A 16,883-nucleotide genomic window follows, 5' to 3' on the forward strand; every position below is an offset into this window, starting at 1 on the left:
GGCTTTTCAGAGCTGCAATTTGGACTAGCTGATCCAGTATCAAAACGTTATTATTAGTCCAGCTTCTATGGAAAAAAATCTTGGAAATTGAAAAAGCAGTTTTCAGCTGCAGAACCTGACAGGATGCCAGCCCCATGCACAAGCATTTCAACTGACTGTGGGTCTCACAAACAAGAAGATTAATGAATTTATCATCCAGCTTTGTAACCAAAACAGGGGAGGTTATGAATTACTCCATACCTCGGTAGCATAGGGGACTTACAAATGATCAGACCAACCTTAGCACGTAATGTAGTTTTTTAAACTGGAAAGAAAAACCAGCTAGCTAAGTGGGCTACTTTCCTCCCCTCTCCCAAATCCTACCTGCACCTCCTGTCACTCCCAAAACAAAGGTATGTCTTTGTGTGCTAAGCTCCAAGAGGGGAGAGGTGAAGCCAGCACCATCAGGCATACTCAGAACTGGAGGGTAAGGAAACTCTCTCTGACATACTCTAGGTGTTATAATGCATTTCAAAGCCATCGTAAAACAACCTTTTACGTTACGAACAGACAGTAACAGAAATGGTCACACTGCACAAATAACAGAGATCTCAAAGTAGGCTGTCACCAGTTGCTGACATCAGGACACATACCAAAATGCAACAAGGCAAGCTATTATGATTAATGATGATTAATGATGTCATTTCCACATTTTTATGCCACTGATTAATAAAACATCATTAGGATCAGGAACGTCTCAAATAAAGCATACATGTTAAAAGTACAGGACACTGTCAGGTTTGTAGGCCCAAAATTTGACCTACCTTTCATTTTCTTAAATCTGTTTGCAAAGTCCATGTAATTCTTTAAATGTGTTTTTCTTTTTTCAAAACAAATGCTTCAATTCTTTTTTCTGAAAAATACATCAATGCCAAAAAGCACAACACTTATCAGTAACCCTATAATGACAAACCAATATGCACATGAAATGGATGACAGCAGCCTGGCAAAGGAGAGTTTTCATTTTCACGTTTCTGGGGATTCTTACAAGTGCAAAGATTAAATAAGCAGAAAAACTCCCTTGACAATGTCCTTTTAAAAGAATTTGTTGTATAAAACTTCCTTTATGCACTGCAAAACATCAAAGTGATTTAAGTTTTTAACAAAATGCAAGCTACTGAAAAAATCTAATCAATATTTAAAAAACAACATCCGAAAATGACAGGTTGGACATTTAACTAATTTACAATTTTGCACATGTAAAATGAGACTAATCCCCCGTGGCATTTAGTTTTACTTTATATTCTCACCTAAGCTGTAAATTCGGTCAGAGCTGTCACTTATTTAACGTAAGCTCTCAAGAAAATTTACATTTTTTTTAGAAATAAATGCTAATATTAATTCAAGTAAAGAACAGGATGTCAAATTAAAAATACCCCACTCATAACATGAACACAGAAACTGTTATGAATTAGATTTGCCAATATGCACTATTAAAATTCCTAGAAATGCCGTATTTGAGGGTTCCTGACACATTGTGCATTTTTAAATTTTGGACTTTCTTTTGGTAGCGTCTTTCTTTTTGTGCACCATGACCTCAAGCGACATTTAGCTTCAAGGTAGAGCAGAACTCTAAAAGCAATCAAGTAGAAACAAACTTTAAAATACAATGCAGGTACACAGATCAGTAACATGGATTCAAGGGAAAAAAAAAAAAAAAAAAGAGTGCTTACCAGCCTTAAGTATTTTGAAATTCAGCATATTTAGATGCTGAATATGCAACACAAAAATCTCCTGATTCCACCAGAATCAGAGCCAACACCTTTTACCACCACCTTAAACATGAGGAGGATGCAATATCCCATGACTTGGGACGTGGGACGTGGGACTGGGGGGGGGCAGATGGGAGAGTATTTTTAAATACAGAATGCCAACAAAGGGCACATACAGAAACATGAAAGCTACCGCTGGAAGTCTGAATTACTTCACAGATTAAATTTAATTTCTTTCTTTTCCCATTTAGTATTTCTAACTATGCTTCTTCCTAAGATTTTAGGAACCTGCTGCAAGTTTTATTGAAAGTTGTAGGAACAATCCGAAATTGATTTTCAAAAGAACAAGATCTGGACTCACAATACACGTACAACAGAAAACTAAGCATAAAGCATATGTGCAGTCTCAACTGAAATCAGGCTCTATTGAAAACAGGGCTCAGAGGTTAATGCTAAGCACACTGAAACTTCACTGGAAGCACACAGCTGATACATATACTGTTGCAGTCTATGCTTTTTATTTACTCAAACTCAGTAAAAACAAGTCATCTTCCTTCTTTTCTTTTTAACTTGCAAGAGACCAAGAAAAATAAAAGTGGTTTCCGGCGCTGTGCAGAGCCAATGATGTGCAGAGCAGTCACACCCACTTATATCCTCTCGCTAATTGCAAGGATTGAAATACACCCAGCCGCTCTCCAGGACATTCACAGCTCATTCCTTTACACAAAATACATAACCAACACCACTACCATGTAATTACCACCCTGGTCCGCAGACTCCCATGGTACTTAGATTCATGCACACATCACATCATTATTTTCCCACCTGTGAAGAAGGAGCCTGGGTATGCAAGCAATTGCTACAGCATACAGCACAAAGGCCTCAACACAGGGAATTTTGAGACAACTGCCTTAGGATTTTCCCTTGTGGTACAACTGAAACTAAACAAGCCAATGACTTCCATTTAGAAAACCACGTATTTCCCTGCTGTTACTGGAACCAGACAGCCACCAGTCCTCATTACCATATTCACATAGCAAGTAAACTTGCCATTCTCAGATATTAGTCTGGTAACCGCAAGAATATGGGGTTCTGCTGTGTTTTTTAAACAGTGATCCCTAACCAGTCTTTGTTAAACATCCAGTAATTTTGCTGTTATTTGTCTAACATCTGTCAGTATGCATACAAAATCCTAAATGCTTGTCAGGGTACAAAAAAAAAAGGTCCCACAAGGCACATCTTGAAAGCCTGTGATCAGAAATAAAGTTCTGTTAAGGGGAAACGAAATCATCTGGCAACATTTTCTATTACTACACATGTACTTCAAACATCCACATGAAAACTGGAGGTATTTCACATCTGTCAAAATATTACTCAAATTACATATTCAGAGCATACTATAACGATATGCCTAATCTTAACCAATACTTTTCAAAATAAAACTGAAAACAATATGAATCACACCTATTTAATGTCAAATAAACAAGCAGTAATAGGGTAATGCATTACTGTAAAATGTTTTGTCTATCACCATTTAAAAAGCAAGCCAAATGGCAATATTCAGTAACAACTACATCAAGTACTAAAATGAGAAAGCATATCAGCAATAAAACATACACAAAAAACATTACAGGAGCGCTGTTTTCAAATAACAGATACATGAAAGCAAACTCCCAAGAAAGGCAAAACATTTTAAAGGACTGAACTTTCCCTGGATACGCAGCATTTCAGCGTCTGTCCACAGTAAATACTTCACTGTTTCAAGTATTTTTAGCTTTATTAAGTAATAAGGGAGCGATAAATAAATCAGTGATGGTGGAACTGCCCTAGCTGAGTACACTCCCATTAATCCCAGCTTCAGAGAAATCCTGGCTACAGCTGCCAACTTTTGTTACTTATCCCACCAATTTTATGGTGACTGTGAAATGCCACTGCCCATGCATGCTGTGGCAAAAGCCACAAACTACTTCAGAACATACAGGAATTGCAGTAGTGACGCTCAGGACAGTACCTACAAATTAAGAATCAAAAAACTTGAAAATTACAACAACTCCAGCAGCCACATTTGCTCATAACTATGGACGTGGATTTCCCAGTTACTGACGGGTTTATCTCTAAAATAGAGAACTGAATGCAGAAATCAAGTCTGCATCAAAGATGTTCCCACAATGCACCAAATGCTTGGTAAGTATGAGGGTATATATCCACTTTCATCTCCCAGGACAGTGACCATGAAGTAGGCTGACAATGGCAACTGGGAGGGGCGCCTACCCTAACACATACCCAAGCTCTAGCTTAAAATACAACTGAACTTATAGTTCAGCCCATAAAATGTATACATTCATGGGTGTGACTTAAAAAGAAAAAAACCAGAAAGCCAGAAAACTCCTGCTGACAGGAACTGGAAAAACAATTTGCTTCAACAATTGTAATAGGAGCGGAATGATTAACTCCCCAAGCCATTCCAGTAATAATATAGATCATGCCAAGACTTACTAAAACACTTTCCACAGAGGAAGCAGTCATGGAGATTTTGCAGACAATACTTAGGATACAGAACACAAGTCTAAAAGGTGTTGGTTAAACGGCTGCACTACCACATGAAGTACATCAGTGGCCCTTATCCTCACCCTTTTACCCATGTATTCAATATAAAGAAGCATGCAAGCATTGCTTTTTCTTTTTTAAATCACGTTATCAGAACTGGAATCTCAGCTGTGATTTTGATAAAAGCTGAACAGTCACATAACGTTAATTTAAAATGTAATACCCTCAAGGAACAACTCTTGATTTGCCTGTAAAATATTATGTATTTGAACTATGAAGGAAAAAAAGAGAAGAAAACAGTAATTCGTTTTCTCTCCTCCAGAAATGTTTCTCCTACAGCAAGTTATTTGATTCCACCAAGTAAGTTTGGCGGTTTTTTTTCTTTTGTTTTAAACCATGGCCCGAGATGTAAGTATGCTTTGGGAAAAAAATACCACTTTTCAGCATTCTCAGTACAACAGCTTTTGGAGTATTAATTTCACATTATGTTTTAAAGACAAAAGATTATTACAGAATATAATTTCTGATTGTAGCCTTTTCTAATGGCTACTCTTTGCTTCTTTTCTCATATTTTAGATGTCATACAGGATGCTGTCTCAGAGAAAGCAAGCAATAACCCGAGCAGAGCCAACATCAAAGGCTTCTTTTATTCTGATCCCAAACACTGAAAGTAATTTCTCTAACAGCACACCTGTACTTTGACCCAAGAACGTTAAACTATTACCTGGGGCACTCCTTATTTTCCTTATCAAAAAGTCTAAAGATAAGCAAGTGTGGGGCCTTGGATAATCAAATTAGTTTCACAAAGTTTAATTGGTTTTTTTTTTGAGATCAGCAGAACACACTCAAATGACACCAAAAATAACAGTATAGAAGTATTTTCCATACTGAACTCAGACCTCTCAATTTTCTTCATAACTTCTTAACTTTTTTTATTATCATCATCACCATTTTGGGAAAGCCTCTAAGGTGATTCACCATCCTCTCTCAGCTGAACATCACACTGCTATATGTGTCAGCAATCCTTATAGTGAAAAAATTATGACTCTCCTGTTTAGGGATGGGAAGAAGGGAGGAGAGTCAGAAACTTCCTCTAAGATATACAGCTAAGCCACTTTAAAATATGCATACAGCCCAGACTTAAGACCAGCATTAATTTAAAAGGGTCAGTTGAACACAGAATTAAAGTTTCTGGTAAATGAGGATAATAAACAACTTCTTGAATTACACTCTGTTATGTTCTTCTGAAAATCAAAGCAACTCTGACTAACACTGAACCAGTGCAAAGGGCTCCTTAAAGCTTTTTTTCTCTCTCCCCCTTTTCGGTTCCTCCCACAGCCACTGACCTCTGCTGTTCTCTGTCAATATTAAGAAAATAGTTTGTAATCATCATCAACCAGAGAACAGTTTTGTTGTAGAACTGAGAAAATGAGAAAGTCTGGAGCATAGTGAAATCAAAGTCCTGCACCTCCCATCCAGGCTCTGCAGCTGAACCAAGCTTAAATGAAGAGGATTTTCTGAAAAGATGTTCATTTTGAAGGTAAGCAAACAGGATGTATAAAAATGACAAGCTCACTGAGAACGGGCCAGTAACAACAGTCAAAGTGCCAAATAAAACAGGGAGTTTAAGGCAAAAGCTGGGTTTATATTATCATGTTACATTTAATCATAATATAATAAAAGCGTATGATGTAAGAGAGCTGTTCTACTGAGCTTTTCTGCAAGTACAGTTTTGGGTTTCAGTTACAAAGGTTCTGGTCCCAATATCACAGTTAAAGCTGTACTGAAAAACAGAGTTAAAATTGGGAGTTATTCCCATGACTTGAGAGAAGCAAAATACTTCTTCCCACACATACCACATACTAAAGGGGTTTAGAGAAGGTTTTTTGAACACTTTAAGTTGTTTCCACTGAACTGGTGAAAAGTCAGAAGTGTTTAAAAATGACCCATATTTGCATTTTTTCACTGGGCTTTCTAGTGTTTCTTTTAGTCTCTGCAGTTTAACTATTTTCAGCTTGAAAAGGGTCTATTCACATACATAAAAATGCTTCGCCTGCATATAATTATAAGTTTTTCAGGGCACAAATAATGTTCTATCTGTAAATGGCATAAAACATTTATCAGTGCTAAAACCATCAGTTGCAAGCAAGTATTAGAAAAGGAATTCTTGATTCCATTATTAAGAGTTAAAAAAGCTTAAGGCAAAAGGCTACCCTTCATTCTTAGCACAGGGAAGATTTCTGAACAGGTTCTCTCTCCAGTCATATATTCTCAGTTTGATCAAGCACTGTATTTTGGAAAATTAATTCACTATTCCATTTCCCAGTAAATGAAGTTAAGATGTCAGTTTGTAATTTTCTTCTAGCCTTTTCCATGTATGCTTTAGCTTAAAAAAAAATAAACTTGTTACAGCTCCTGTGTCCCCCAATCTGCAGGCAGAGACATTTACAAAATCTGCCCACAGCACATATGTGCGTCACATAAATGTCATCTCCCCCTCTCGCAGTGACAGCCTTAGACTTCTGCAGCATTATAGTTTGTGAAAAACGGACAGTTAGAAAAAATGGACCCCAGCAACTTCCTTTCAAAATAAAATATAGATTGACAACAGATTGAGAAGCAATTTGAATGGAAACCAGACCAATATATTAGATGCAATAAAGAATATACAAAGTAAGAAACCTTACTCCATAGTTTTTTCTACATTTTCTGAAGTTATAAATAGGAGGGATGTCAGCAGCAGGATAAACAGCAGCGTGCTGAAAGGCAGGCAGGAGCATTCTATTTCTAAAAGCTGACAGTCACAGGAAACACTTAAATGATTTGGAATTTTATAATCCAAAGATAACCAAAGGATCACCAACTTTATGCAACTGAACTCAAAGCAGATCTTGAAACTCATTCCATTGTTCAGAAATGGACACAGCACAGAGAAAGATACTGGAAAACAAGTACAACTCTTTCCTGCTGGCTGTAATTTCTGAAAAAATGGGAGGGAATGACAGCCTAGTGCTTGCCCAGTACAAGACAACTGCTATCAGATAATTCCCAGAAACCAAGAAAGCATTATGACTATTTTCCAGAATATCATGGGAGAACCTGAAGCTAATCCTTGCTCTCGAGATCAAGAAACAACAGAGCAACAGGTCTTCATAACACATTATTCCCCCTATTTTCCTGGACCTAAAGCAAACCAAATCAGTGCAGGCTGATTGCTGCAAAAGTAAAAAACCACAAGTGATTACTTCTGCTCCCTGACTTTCCTTACTACCACTCTCTTTTTGCTTATTAGGTACTTGAATAGCACAACTGTTATTTCAGAGGAAATTGTAGCTTTTGAAAGTATTTTCTTCAGATCAATCTTTTCATTCTTTCTGCCCCTCCTGGGTCAGGATTGTCATCCCAGTTACAAAAGAAAGAACTGAGAATAGCAGATGAAATCCAGAAAGTAAGTCTGTAGTGAAAATTCTACATTCACGAGTAGCCCAGATGAGGTTCATTTATTAGGTCTGAACTGTAAACCAGATTATACACACAAATAGTGAATAAGCTGGTGCTGGTCAAAGAGCTAAACACTTTAGGCGGCACCTCCACCTGCATGTTCTCACATTTTTGGAAAAGTAATTTATAAGCGTTATTCTTACAAAGCCTACACCACCACAATACATTGTGAAATACCACCCTTGGGGGCTTGTCTGAGCTGCTGCTCAGAAGTCAAGAATACTGACAGCATCCAAGCTTCCCACCAGCATTTTCATCTGAAAACTTATTCCTGAGTTTTGAACGCTAGCGACTACAAATATACTGCAGCACGCTGCAAATTATCAACTTCTTAACAAAATATCACTAAGACATTTTTTATTGCATTATTACCTTGCAGACAACTGTGCCTATCACAACCTATCACAAGCAACCAAATGACTTGCAAAGTGGAGTTACTGAAAAATGCACAGCTAATAAAAGTTCTAGCAATTTTTCTCCTTTAAGGATATAAACATCTTCTAGTGACACTTTGACACCTGTCTGCGTTTTGAGAAATTTCTTTTCATATGTGTTCTATAGGTACTTGCCAGAATGCTTCAGTAAAATACTTACCTTAAGCAGGACTATACATTCCTTAAAGCATGTTAACTACTGCATATAAAGATAGTTAAACTTTTATGTCCACAATATTTGAAGGACAACACAATTAGTAGCTTAATTCTCTGGGAGGTCTGGCAAGCACCCACAGCAGAATATGGGAGAGCTTCTCAATAGAAAGGAAGCCTTTGATTTCCACAAATACTGTACCCAACCTGTGGATAAATGAATTTGAGAAAGATGCTCTCTTCCAACACGGTAGGAGGGCAGGGATCATGCAACAGCAAGTACACTTAACTTACTTGCTTTGTCCTGAATTTTGGGGGCCACCTCATCACAGAACAAAACTGGCAAGTGCTGCCTGAACTTACATTTACCATCGGTCAGAACTAATGGATCACGAGTGCTGCAGGACACCAACAACAAACAACAATTTGGTTAAGGAATTAAAAATATGTAGAAAGAAGTTTAGTTCCAGAGAGAACATGAAAGAAGAGATCAATCTAAGACAGAGAAGTTGCAATTCAGTATGAGGATTAAATCAATTAATAGCGGGGGGGGTGGGGTGGTGTCCCCCCAGTGTGGTTCTCACTGCTGCCCTTCCTGGACCAGGAGTGGTTAGACACTTAGGGAAGGAGGGGGGGGGGAAGTGGTTTAGAACAGAAGGGCATCTTTTCTCCAGTTCCTAGGACAAGTACACAGAGATGATAAAAAGGTGGGACCCATTCATTTTTCACTCTTCTCTGTTAACCAACCCATTTGTTTATGAGAGAATGGAGGGGAAGGGGGCAGGTGGGGAGGTGGGGAGAGGAGAAATGGTTTTATTCTGTGTGGATGATGAGACACTGTCACACAGGAAGCAGCACGGCCTAACTTCTTTTCACAGCTGTGTCACGGTTGGTGAAAATCTGATCTGTAAACTGCTGAAAGCAAAATAAAAAGCCCTCATCTTCTGTACTAAACTCTCTCAACCTCTGAGAAAATCACCTGCAAGTAACTACAAGAAGGCTCAGAACAGTTCTGGTATGCAGCAAACTACTTCTTTTTCCACAGAAATTATTTAAATATATTACATGTAAAAACATAGGGTTTACACCTGTAGGGTTTTGTTTGGTTTGTATTCTGAATTTTTTTTAACTGTGCAGAAGTAATGAGCCATATGGTTGCTGAGTAATACCATGACATTCATGAAACAGGACTAGTGGCATGAACAATGCATTCCTAATCTGCAGATCTGTAGCTCTTCCACTGAAATTTGTCAAATCCTGCATAGACTTATGCTTTTTAAGTTGAACTGCGCGTACTTTAACTTAGGGAATACAGAAAAAGCAGTACAGCAACACAACCAAACAGGCCAGATGAACTGACTGTTTATCAAATACGTTAAACCGAGTTAGGAGCAGCATCAATTAAACGTGTTTGGTTTTGCATGCTCCCTATGAAATGGTTAGTGCAACAAAATGTTTGAAGCCTGGAACAGGATGGAGAAGTATGAGCCAAAAGTAAATTAATTCAAATCTTATTTTTATTCTGCATACCCAATCTGTGTGAAGCTCTTCAGACAATGGTCTGTAGCTATTAGAAACTGGAATGAGACTAAATCTCACCTTAAAAAAACTTGAAAGCAACTGCACCCAAAGCAAGACAGTCTGCACCTGCTTGTCAGCAGGTCTTAAATTAGCTATTTAGTTAGCTATACTTAAAATAGTATGTATTCTGAGACTTTCAGATTTCTATAAATGTGAACAAAGAGTAATACTGATAGTCTTCACGATGAAGATGTGTGATAGTGCTATTGTTTTTCTCTAAGCAGCAGCCACTACAGCATACCATTGTACCACACTGCTGCAGTAATTATAGAAAAGCCTACAAGTTCACTTTTGCCAGTATTGAGGTATTTCAAAAACTGCAGAGTCCACTAAAAGTCACAAAATATCAGTGAAAGTATTCCCCTGCTTTCATCAGTACTGATCAAAGAAAATCAACCTTTTCCAAGTGAATTTCAGCAAACCCCTACAAGAAAACAGGGCACTCTTCAAATAAAAGTAGGAAGACTATCATCAAGAAATACATTAATAAAGAAAGAAACTGAGTGGTGTGACTTTGCATTATTGAAAACTATTACATACTTCCTGGGCTTAAACTAACATTTGGTGTTAGTCTTTTGTTTCACTGATTCTCTTGAGTTAAGAGTTACATGTATGAAAATTATTTTCATACAAAGTACTTTCTTAATACAGTGTACATGATGCAGCAGTGTTTGGAGTTCTTTTCCTCTTCAAAAAAAGTACATTTTCCCTCTAAGACAGAAGGAAAGATAATTTATGTTGCATCGGAAAGCATGCAAGTATTAATGATGGGGAATGATGAAGCACACAAATGGCTTCCATTTTCACATTCAAAAACAAGTACCTGCAAATTAACACTAAAAGCAACTGGCCTATAAAGGAGCCACGTTTCCATGCCAACTGATCACAGAAATGCATATAATTCAACAAAAAATGAGTAACCTACAAAACAAGAAAAAGAAGAAAGCAGAAGTGCTGGAAATCAAGATCCTGACCATACCCAACTATTTTACAAGAATAGCAAAGAACACAACAGAGGATGCAATTTAAGATGTGAATGGTGTACAGCTAATGGCACTTCACCATTACAATACTTCTAAAAGCTGTCATTCTCTAGTCAACAAGAAAAACAGGATACAGAACACCTCTATTAAGGAGGGAACGCTCATACAATAGTAGCGATTCTTACGGAGGTTTCACAGTTGGTAGACATAAAAGCACAAGTTACCATTCAGTGCACATCATCTCTTAAGATTTTATTTTTTGTCTTTATCTAAGAAGGTCTAGCTTCGTTCCTTATTGACACTGACTTGTACTTGTGCAATCAGTCTGCAGAGCTGCTTGCAGAGTAAGGCAGTCCGCTATTTAAGTGTTAGTTGCAAAATCAAGTGCATTAGAAATGAGCAGATACATCTGCACACAAGCGGCTCACGTAATGTGCACACACATATCTGACTTAATTGAAATTTTGTACATGTATGAGTGACTTCACAACTGATAAAAAGATGCTACCACTTTCTGCACTACAGCAAAAAATAAGTTTTGAAGTTCATACATAAAATCATGATATACGTGGTCCACACATGTATGCACTTGCACATGGAAAAAAACAAGACTTATTTTAAGCAAGGAAGCTTAGAAATATTGAATACAAAAGAATGCTACAGATCTAAACATTGCAGGTCCCAAGATACTGACATTTACATGCAATAAAATCATCAGTTTGAGTATTTGTTTCTTTAAAACCTAGAGAAATAAATAACCTCCAACTAAAAGGTCCATCAAAACTTGCGTTCTAAATGAACACAAACTGAAGAGAGGACAACAGAATTCTGTTTCTTGATATGTCTGTATTATATCAAGTAAGCAACAGTGCTTTGCCTCCTATTTAGTTCTTGAAAAGGTATTAAATCATTAGAAGTTTAAAAAGGATGAAAAATTATGGTCACAGAACTGGAAGAATCCCACCATTAATGCATTTTGGTGTATTTAAATTTTACTGGTTTTCTGCATGAACAGAGAACAGAAAGTTACAAGTGCTTGTACACATACTACTGACTTCATACTTCCGTGAACATACAGATCATGTGACAACAGGCCTAGACACTGCATGGAAAAATGCAAAGTTCACATAAAATAACTTTTAGGTTCATTTACTAGCTTCAGTTTCTGTAGGAACCTCAGTGAAATCAGTGGATGAAAGGGAGTAATTAATTATATGGCCATGTTCCAGCTTACCCAGATAGCATGAAAGATTATGGGTTTCACCAGACTTCCTTCCTCTGTCAAATCAGAATTCACTACGAATTTAATTTTTAGATGTGACAGTTAATTGCTGCCCTTTTTAACAAGCATTGATAATAAAACCCCATGCATTTTCTAGGAAAAGCTTTGCCATTTAAAGGCAAAAAAAAAAAAAAAAAAAAATTAAAATCTGGTAGAAAAGACCTAAACTGAAAAGCTCTTGAATCACCAAGATTATTTTTAATTGTTTATATCACAGCCACAGAAAACTGTAAACATTTAGCATCCCTGAAGTTCTTTATGTTTCTGACTACCTTTCCCCAGCTTTACCTAAGGCTGTCCACAGCTAACTGACCCAGCATCGCTGTAGTTTCCGTAGAAGCTGAAAAATGGCAATTCATCTGGGTGAAGACGCCAGGATTTCTGCATGGTTTTTCGTGTATAAACTATTACTTTGAGACTGGCTGTACAGATACTAAAGTCCTGTCTGGATTCCTCGAAAAAAAAAATTAAATTAAAAAAATCTACACATATGCTTAAGACACACTGAAGATTCCTAACTGATAAAACACTATAGGCAAAGTTATGTACTTCGCAATAACCTTCGCAGTATGTAAACTGTTCAGCAACTCTGATAGTACAAAGATATGAATACTGACAAGGAAAAATTTGTTTTAATAAATTCCTAAAGATCTTCATTATTATAGAAGTTACCACTACTCAAAACAGCAGTAGCGACTGAAAGCTGTCAAGCCAGCCACAGAGCAGACAGTACCTGCACACCTGGCTCCACGCTTCCCTGAGTTTATTTCTGGTATGTTTTGGAAGGACCAGGGGTGGCAAACCTGAGTAAGATGAGAGGTCAATTCAGCTCCTCCACCTCTTCGTCTATCATCAAAGAGACTCTACCGTTCTACACACACCTGTCAACTTTTTGGAAGCTTCTGAACATTAGTACTGTAGTCACTACATTGTTTCACTACCGTGTATCAAATCAGCGTTATGAAATGCCCAGCCGCATTGATTTTTCACACAGCACTGCCTTGGGCAAGATCCTAAATGGTAACAGAGCAGAAGATTCCATGTTAATTTAAATATAAACAGGAGAACAATAATCAAATAAATAAAAAAATCATTGTCAACGGCGCAACAGCTGGGAGGGTTAACAGCAACAATTTCATGTTCAGTAACACATCTCCAATAGCCTTGGCCAGCACAGTCTGTTTATATAAATGAAAGAAAGAATGCTGCCCTGAACTTGCCCATTATCCCACAGAAAAGGTATTGTGGGAATGTTAACTTTCACCTGGCTGACTTCCAGATGCCGGCAGGAAAAAACACCCTTTTAAAATTTTAGCCAACTGAAGAATACTCCACATTTTTCACATTTTCCAATTATTCTAAGTTAAGTATAAACTAACACAGGCCTTGAACTAAACCCATATAAAATTCACATAGTAAGATGGTAAGACTACTCTGCAAGAGAATGAGTCCAGGGGTCTAGGGTCCAAACCAAACAGCCAGTATCATATTTCAGAAACCACGACGGCTTTTTGGAAAGCCAGCACATTTCTAGAACGGCAGAAACATTTGCAATGTCCATAAGAGCTCTTACCGGACAATGCCAACAGAACCTAAAAAAAGTGCCATCCCAATTTCAGCAACGCAGCCCAATGCTGTGATGCAGACCTGGTACCACGTGACAAAGTTGTTTGAAGCCTGCACCGTCACACAATTAGAATCACAGAATCATTTAGGTTGGAAAAGACCTTTGAGATCATCAAGTCCAACCGTTAACCCAGGACTGCCAAGCCCATCACTAAACCATGTCCCTAAACACCACATCGATGCATTTAAATTAACAAGAGGGAACTGCACCTTGCTATACAACTAATATCCAAATGGACCGCATGATGGAAACCACAACAGAAGAGTCACAGGACAGAATCACAACACTGTTTAGGTCGAAAAGACCTTTAAGATTATCAAGTCCAACCATTAATCCAGCACTGCCAAGTCCACCACTACACCACGTCCCTAAGCACCACATCTACAGAGCTTTTAAATATCCCCAGGGATGGTGATTCCACCACCTCCCTGGGCAGCCTGCTCTAGTGCTTGACCACCCTCGCAGCGAAGACATTTTTTCCCCAATACCCAACCTAAACCTCCTCTGGCGCAGCTTGAGGCTGTTTCTTCTTGTCCTGTCGCTGGTTCCTGGGGAGCACAGACCGACCCCCCCGGCTACAGCCTCCTGCCAGGCCGTTGCAAAGCCACCGGGTGTCCCCCCCAGCTCCCTTCTCTCCAGGCTGACCCCCCCGCCCCCCCCGGCTGGTGCCCCAGCCCCTGCCCCAGCCCCTGCCCGGCTCTGGACACGCTCCAGCCCCTCAGTGTCTGTCTGGCCGTGAGGGGCCCAACGCTGAGCCCAGGCCCCGCGGGGTGGCCCCACCGGTGCCCAGGGCAGGGGGACGGGCGCTGCCCCGGCCCTGCCGGCCACTCCGTTTCGGACACCAGCCGGGACACTGCTGGCCTCCCGGGCCACCTGGGCACGCTGGGGGCTCATGCCCGGCCGCTGCCGCCCAGCCCCCCCGGGCCCTGTCCCGCCGGGCAGTTCCCAGCCCCCTGCCCCCAGCCCGCAGCTGCCGGGGGCTGGTGTGACCCAGGGGCAGGGCCCGGCACTCAGCCCTGGGGACCCCCCCCCCCCCCGCCCCCGCCCCACGGCCCGGCCTGCCCGGAGCCCCCCGCAGAGCCCCCTGCCCCCGGCACAGCCACGCTCCCCCCGGCTCGGTGCCATCTGCAAACTGACCGCGGGTGCACTCGATCCCCTCGCCCACATCATCCATAAAGGCATTAGACAGGACTGGGGAGAGCCAAGCACAGCAACTGTGTGGACTGCAGAAGACCCCAAACCAAAATGAGCAAAAGTCCCCTTTCTGTTTTAAACAGAAGGCATTTTCCTTGCTCATTCCCATCTGGCACTTCAAGACGACTTTTAAGTAAAGACAGCTACTTGAGGTTTGTAATAGTTGTACAATGTGCAAACTCAAATTGAAAGAAATTATCCCTTACTATTTCTCTTCCAAAGTTCAACTGTTAAGTAAAAATAGCTTCCCATCACGTCTCTGCTCCAAACCTTCCTACCTCAGCAGGAGCTGAGTACTCAGTGCTATAGCATAACATCCCCATATTTCAGTGCACTGCACATGGAGCTGCAGACTCATCACTTACCCGTGTTTTGTTGGTTTGTTTGCACACATGTCCTGTCAAGCTAACCAGTGAAATACAACTTTCCAATTCAACTATGCAGGAGGGGTTTTTTGTTGTTTAAAGAGAAAGAGCTTTAATGGTGGAAAGTACATTTTTCATTTGAAAAAAGTAAGCCTTTCAGTCACAGGAGAACGTTGTACAGCACTGTGTTCAGTCAAGTCATAGGCTGTGTTTCTATTAAGTGCATTTACCTTAATTCAGTACACAACTGAAAGCACACGCCTCCCCAATCACTTCCCTGTGATAAAACAAGACACAAACAGAGATACCAAGCACCTACTCAGAGCACAATTAACAACAGAATCCTAGTCTAGTCAGTGCCATTTCCAACACATCCCAGAGTTCTTTCCCAGGTAACTTCACCATCACTATCTGCACTGAATGCATGGTGGGACTGAGCACAGAAAAATGAAGTGAATTATCCAATTATCCCAGGTCACTCCTGCAGGTAATCGCAAGCGTGAAAAGACCACCAAGATAGTCTGGACCATTCCACACTGCCACTTAGGACATCTGCTACCACTGCTGTCTCTGCTCCCCTCTCCTCCAAGTCTCCTGTCAATAATTAGAACAAACTTGCCCTGGAAGTCAGCTACCTTGCTCTTCATTTTACTTCAGTGCTTACCTAAGATTTTTAGTAATGAGAAACTTCTAGTGTAACAACAAAAAAACCCCCAACCAACCAAAAAAAAAAAAAAAAAAAAACCAAAACAAAACACCTTCAAAGAGGTGATTCAGTTCTTCTGTAGGACATCCATTTCCTAACACAGATGCTTAGGTGCTTCAGCAAAGTTACTTTATAGAGAGTTATGAATCCCACACAAAGAAGTTTTATTTTGTACAACAGAACACGAACGCCCAATATAAAGTCACCACAAAGTACCACATTCTGATTTGGTTTTGCTGATTCCTAACTATGTTAATGCAAATGTGAAATAAGTCTAGTTTACACTTACATAAAAGTTTAAATGGGCTTGCACTAGCTCAACTAACTTGATTTAAAATTCTACTTAATTAAATGTCAGCAATTTCCCAGGTATCACATGGCTTATTCATGGACTGGTTCTTTCACTATGCACTTTTGTGATCACAGCAATCTTAACAGACATGGTTATTTACTATTTATAATAATAATCACTGTTTAATGGTTTTTTTTAGAGTTAGTCCTTTAAAATGAAAACTAAGTTTTACTAATTCTCTTCGAAAATCTGAGAAAGTTTTATTATTTTTGAGATACTTTTTTCCTGCACAAAAAAAAGTAATACTCTCCTGCCAGTAGATCTTTAGGGCATTTCAACAGCTGCTGTAACTGTGTAAGCCATACTTTGAAAAATAATTTCTATAAGACAGTATCCCCTTTACTTGCGTTTCCTGGGGGTGGGGTGTTCCCCTTTGACTCCTTGTGTGTATACAAAAATATTTTCTA

General features: G+C 39.4%; 1 protein-coding gene across 9 annotated transcripts in view; it reads right to left on the minus strand.

Annotated features, from left to right (window-relative positions):
* Positions 1–16,883, minus strand: part of CTBP1 (C-terminal binding protein 1) — a 251,666-nt gene that overhangs the window by 44,647 nt on the left and 190,136 nt on the right. For 2 of the 9 annotated variants that reach the window (XM_040591873.1, XM_040591891.1), the window contains one exon: positions 804–892. The exons of the other annotated variants lie outside the window; for them this stretch is intronic. In XM_040591873.1, the coding sequence (XP_040447807.1) occupies positions 804–837 (34 nt within the window). In that variant the 5' untranslated portion in view covers positions 838–892. Of the gene's footprint in view, positions 1–803; positions 893–16,883 lie in introns of those variants that run through there. 9 annotated transcript variants of the gene reach the window in all.

The sequence above is a fragment of the Falco naumanni genome, chromosome 1 (genome assembly GCF_017639655.2).
Source record: "Falco naumanni isolate bFalNau1 chromosome 1, bFalNau1.pat, whole genome shotgun sequence".
Lineage (NCBI taxonomy): Eukaryota > Metazoa > Chordata > Aves > Falconiformes > Falconidae > Falco > Falco naumanni.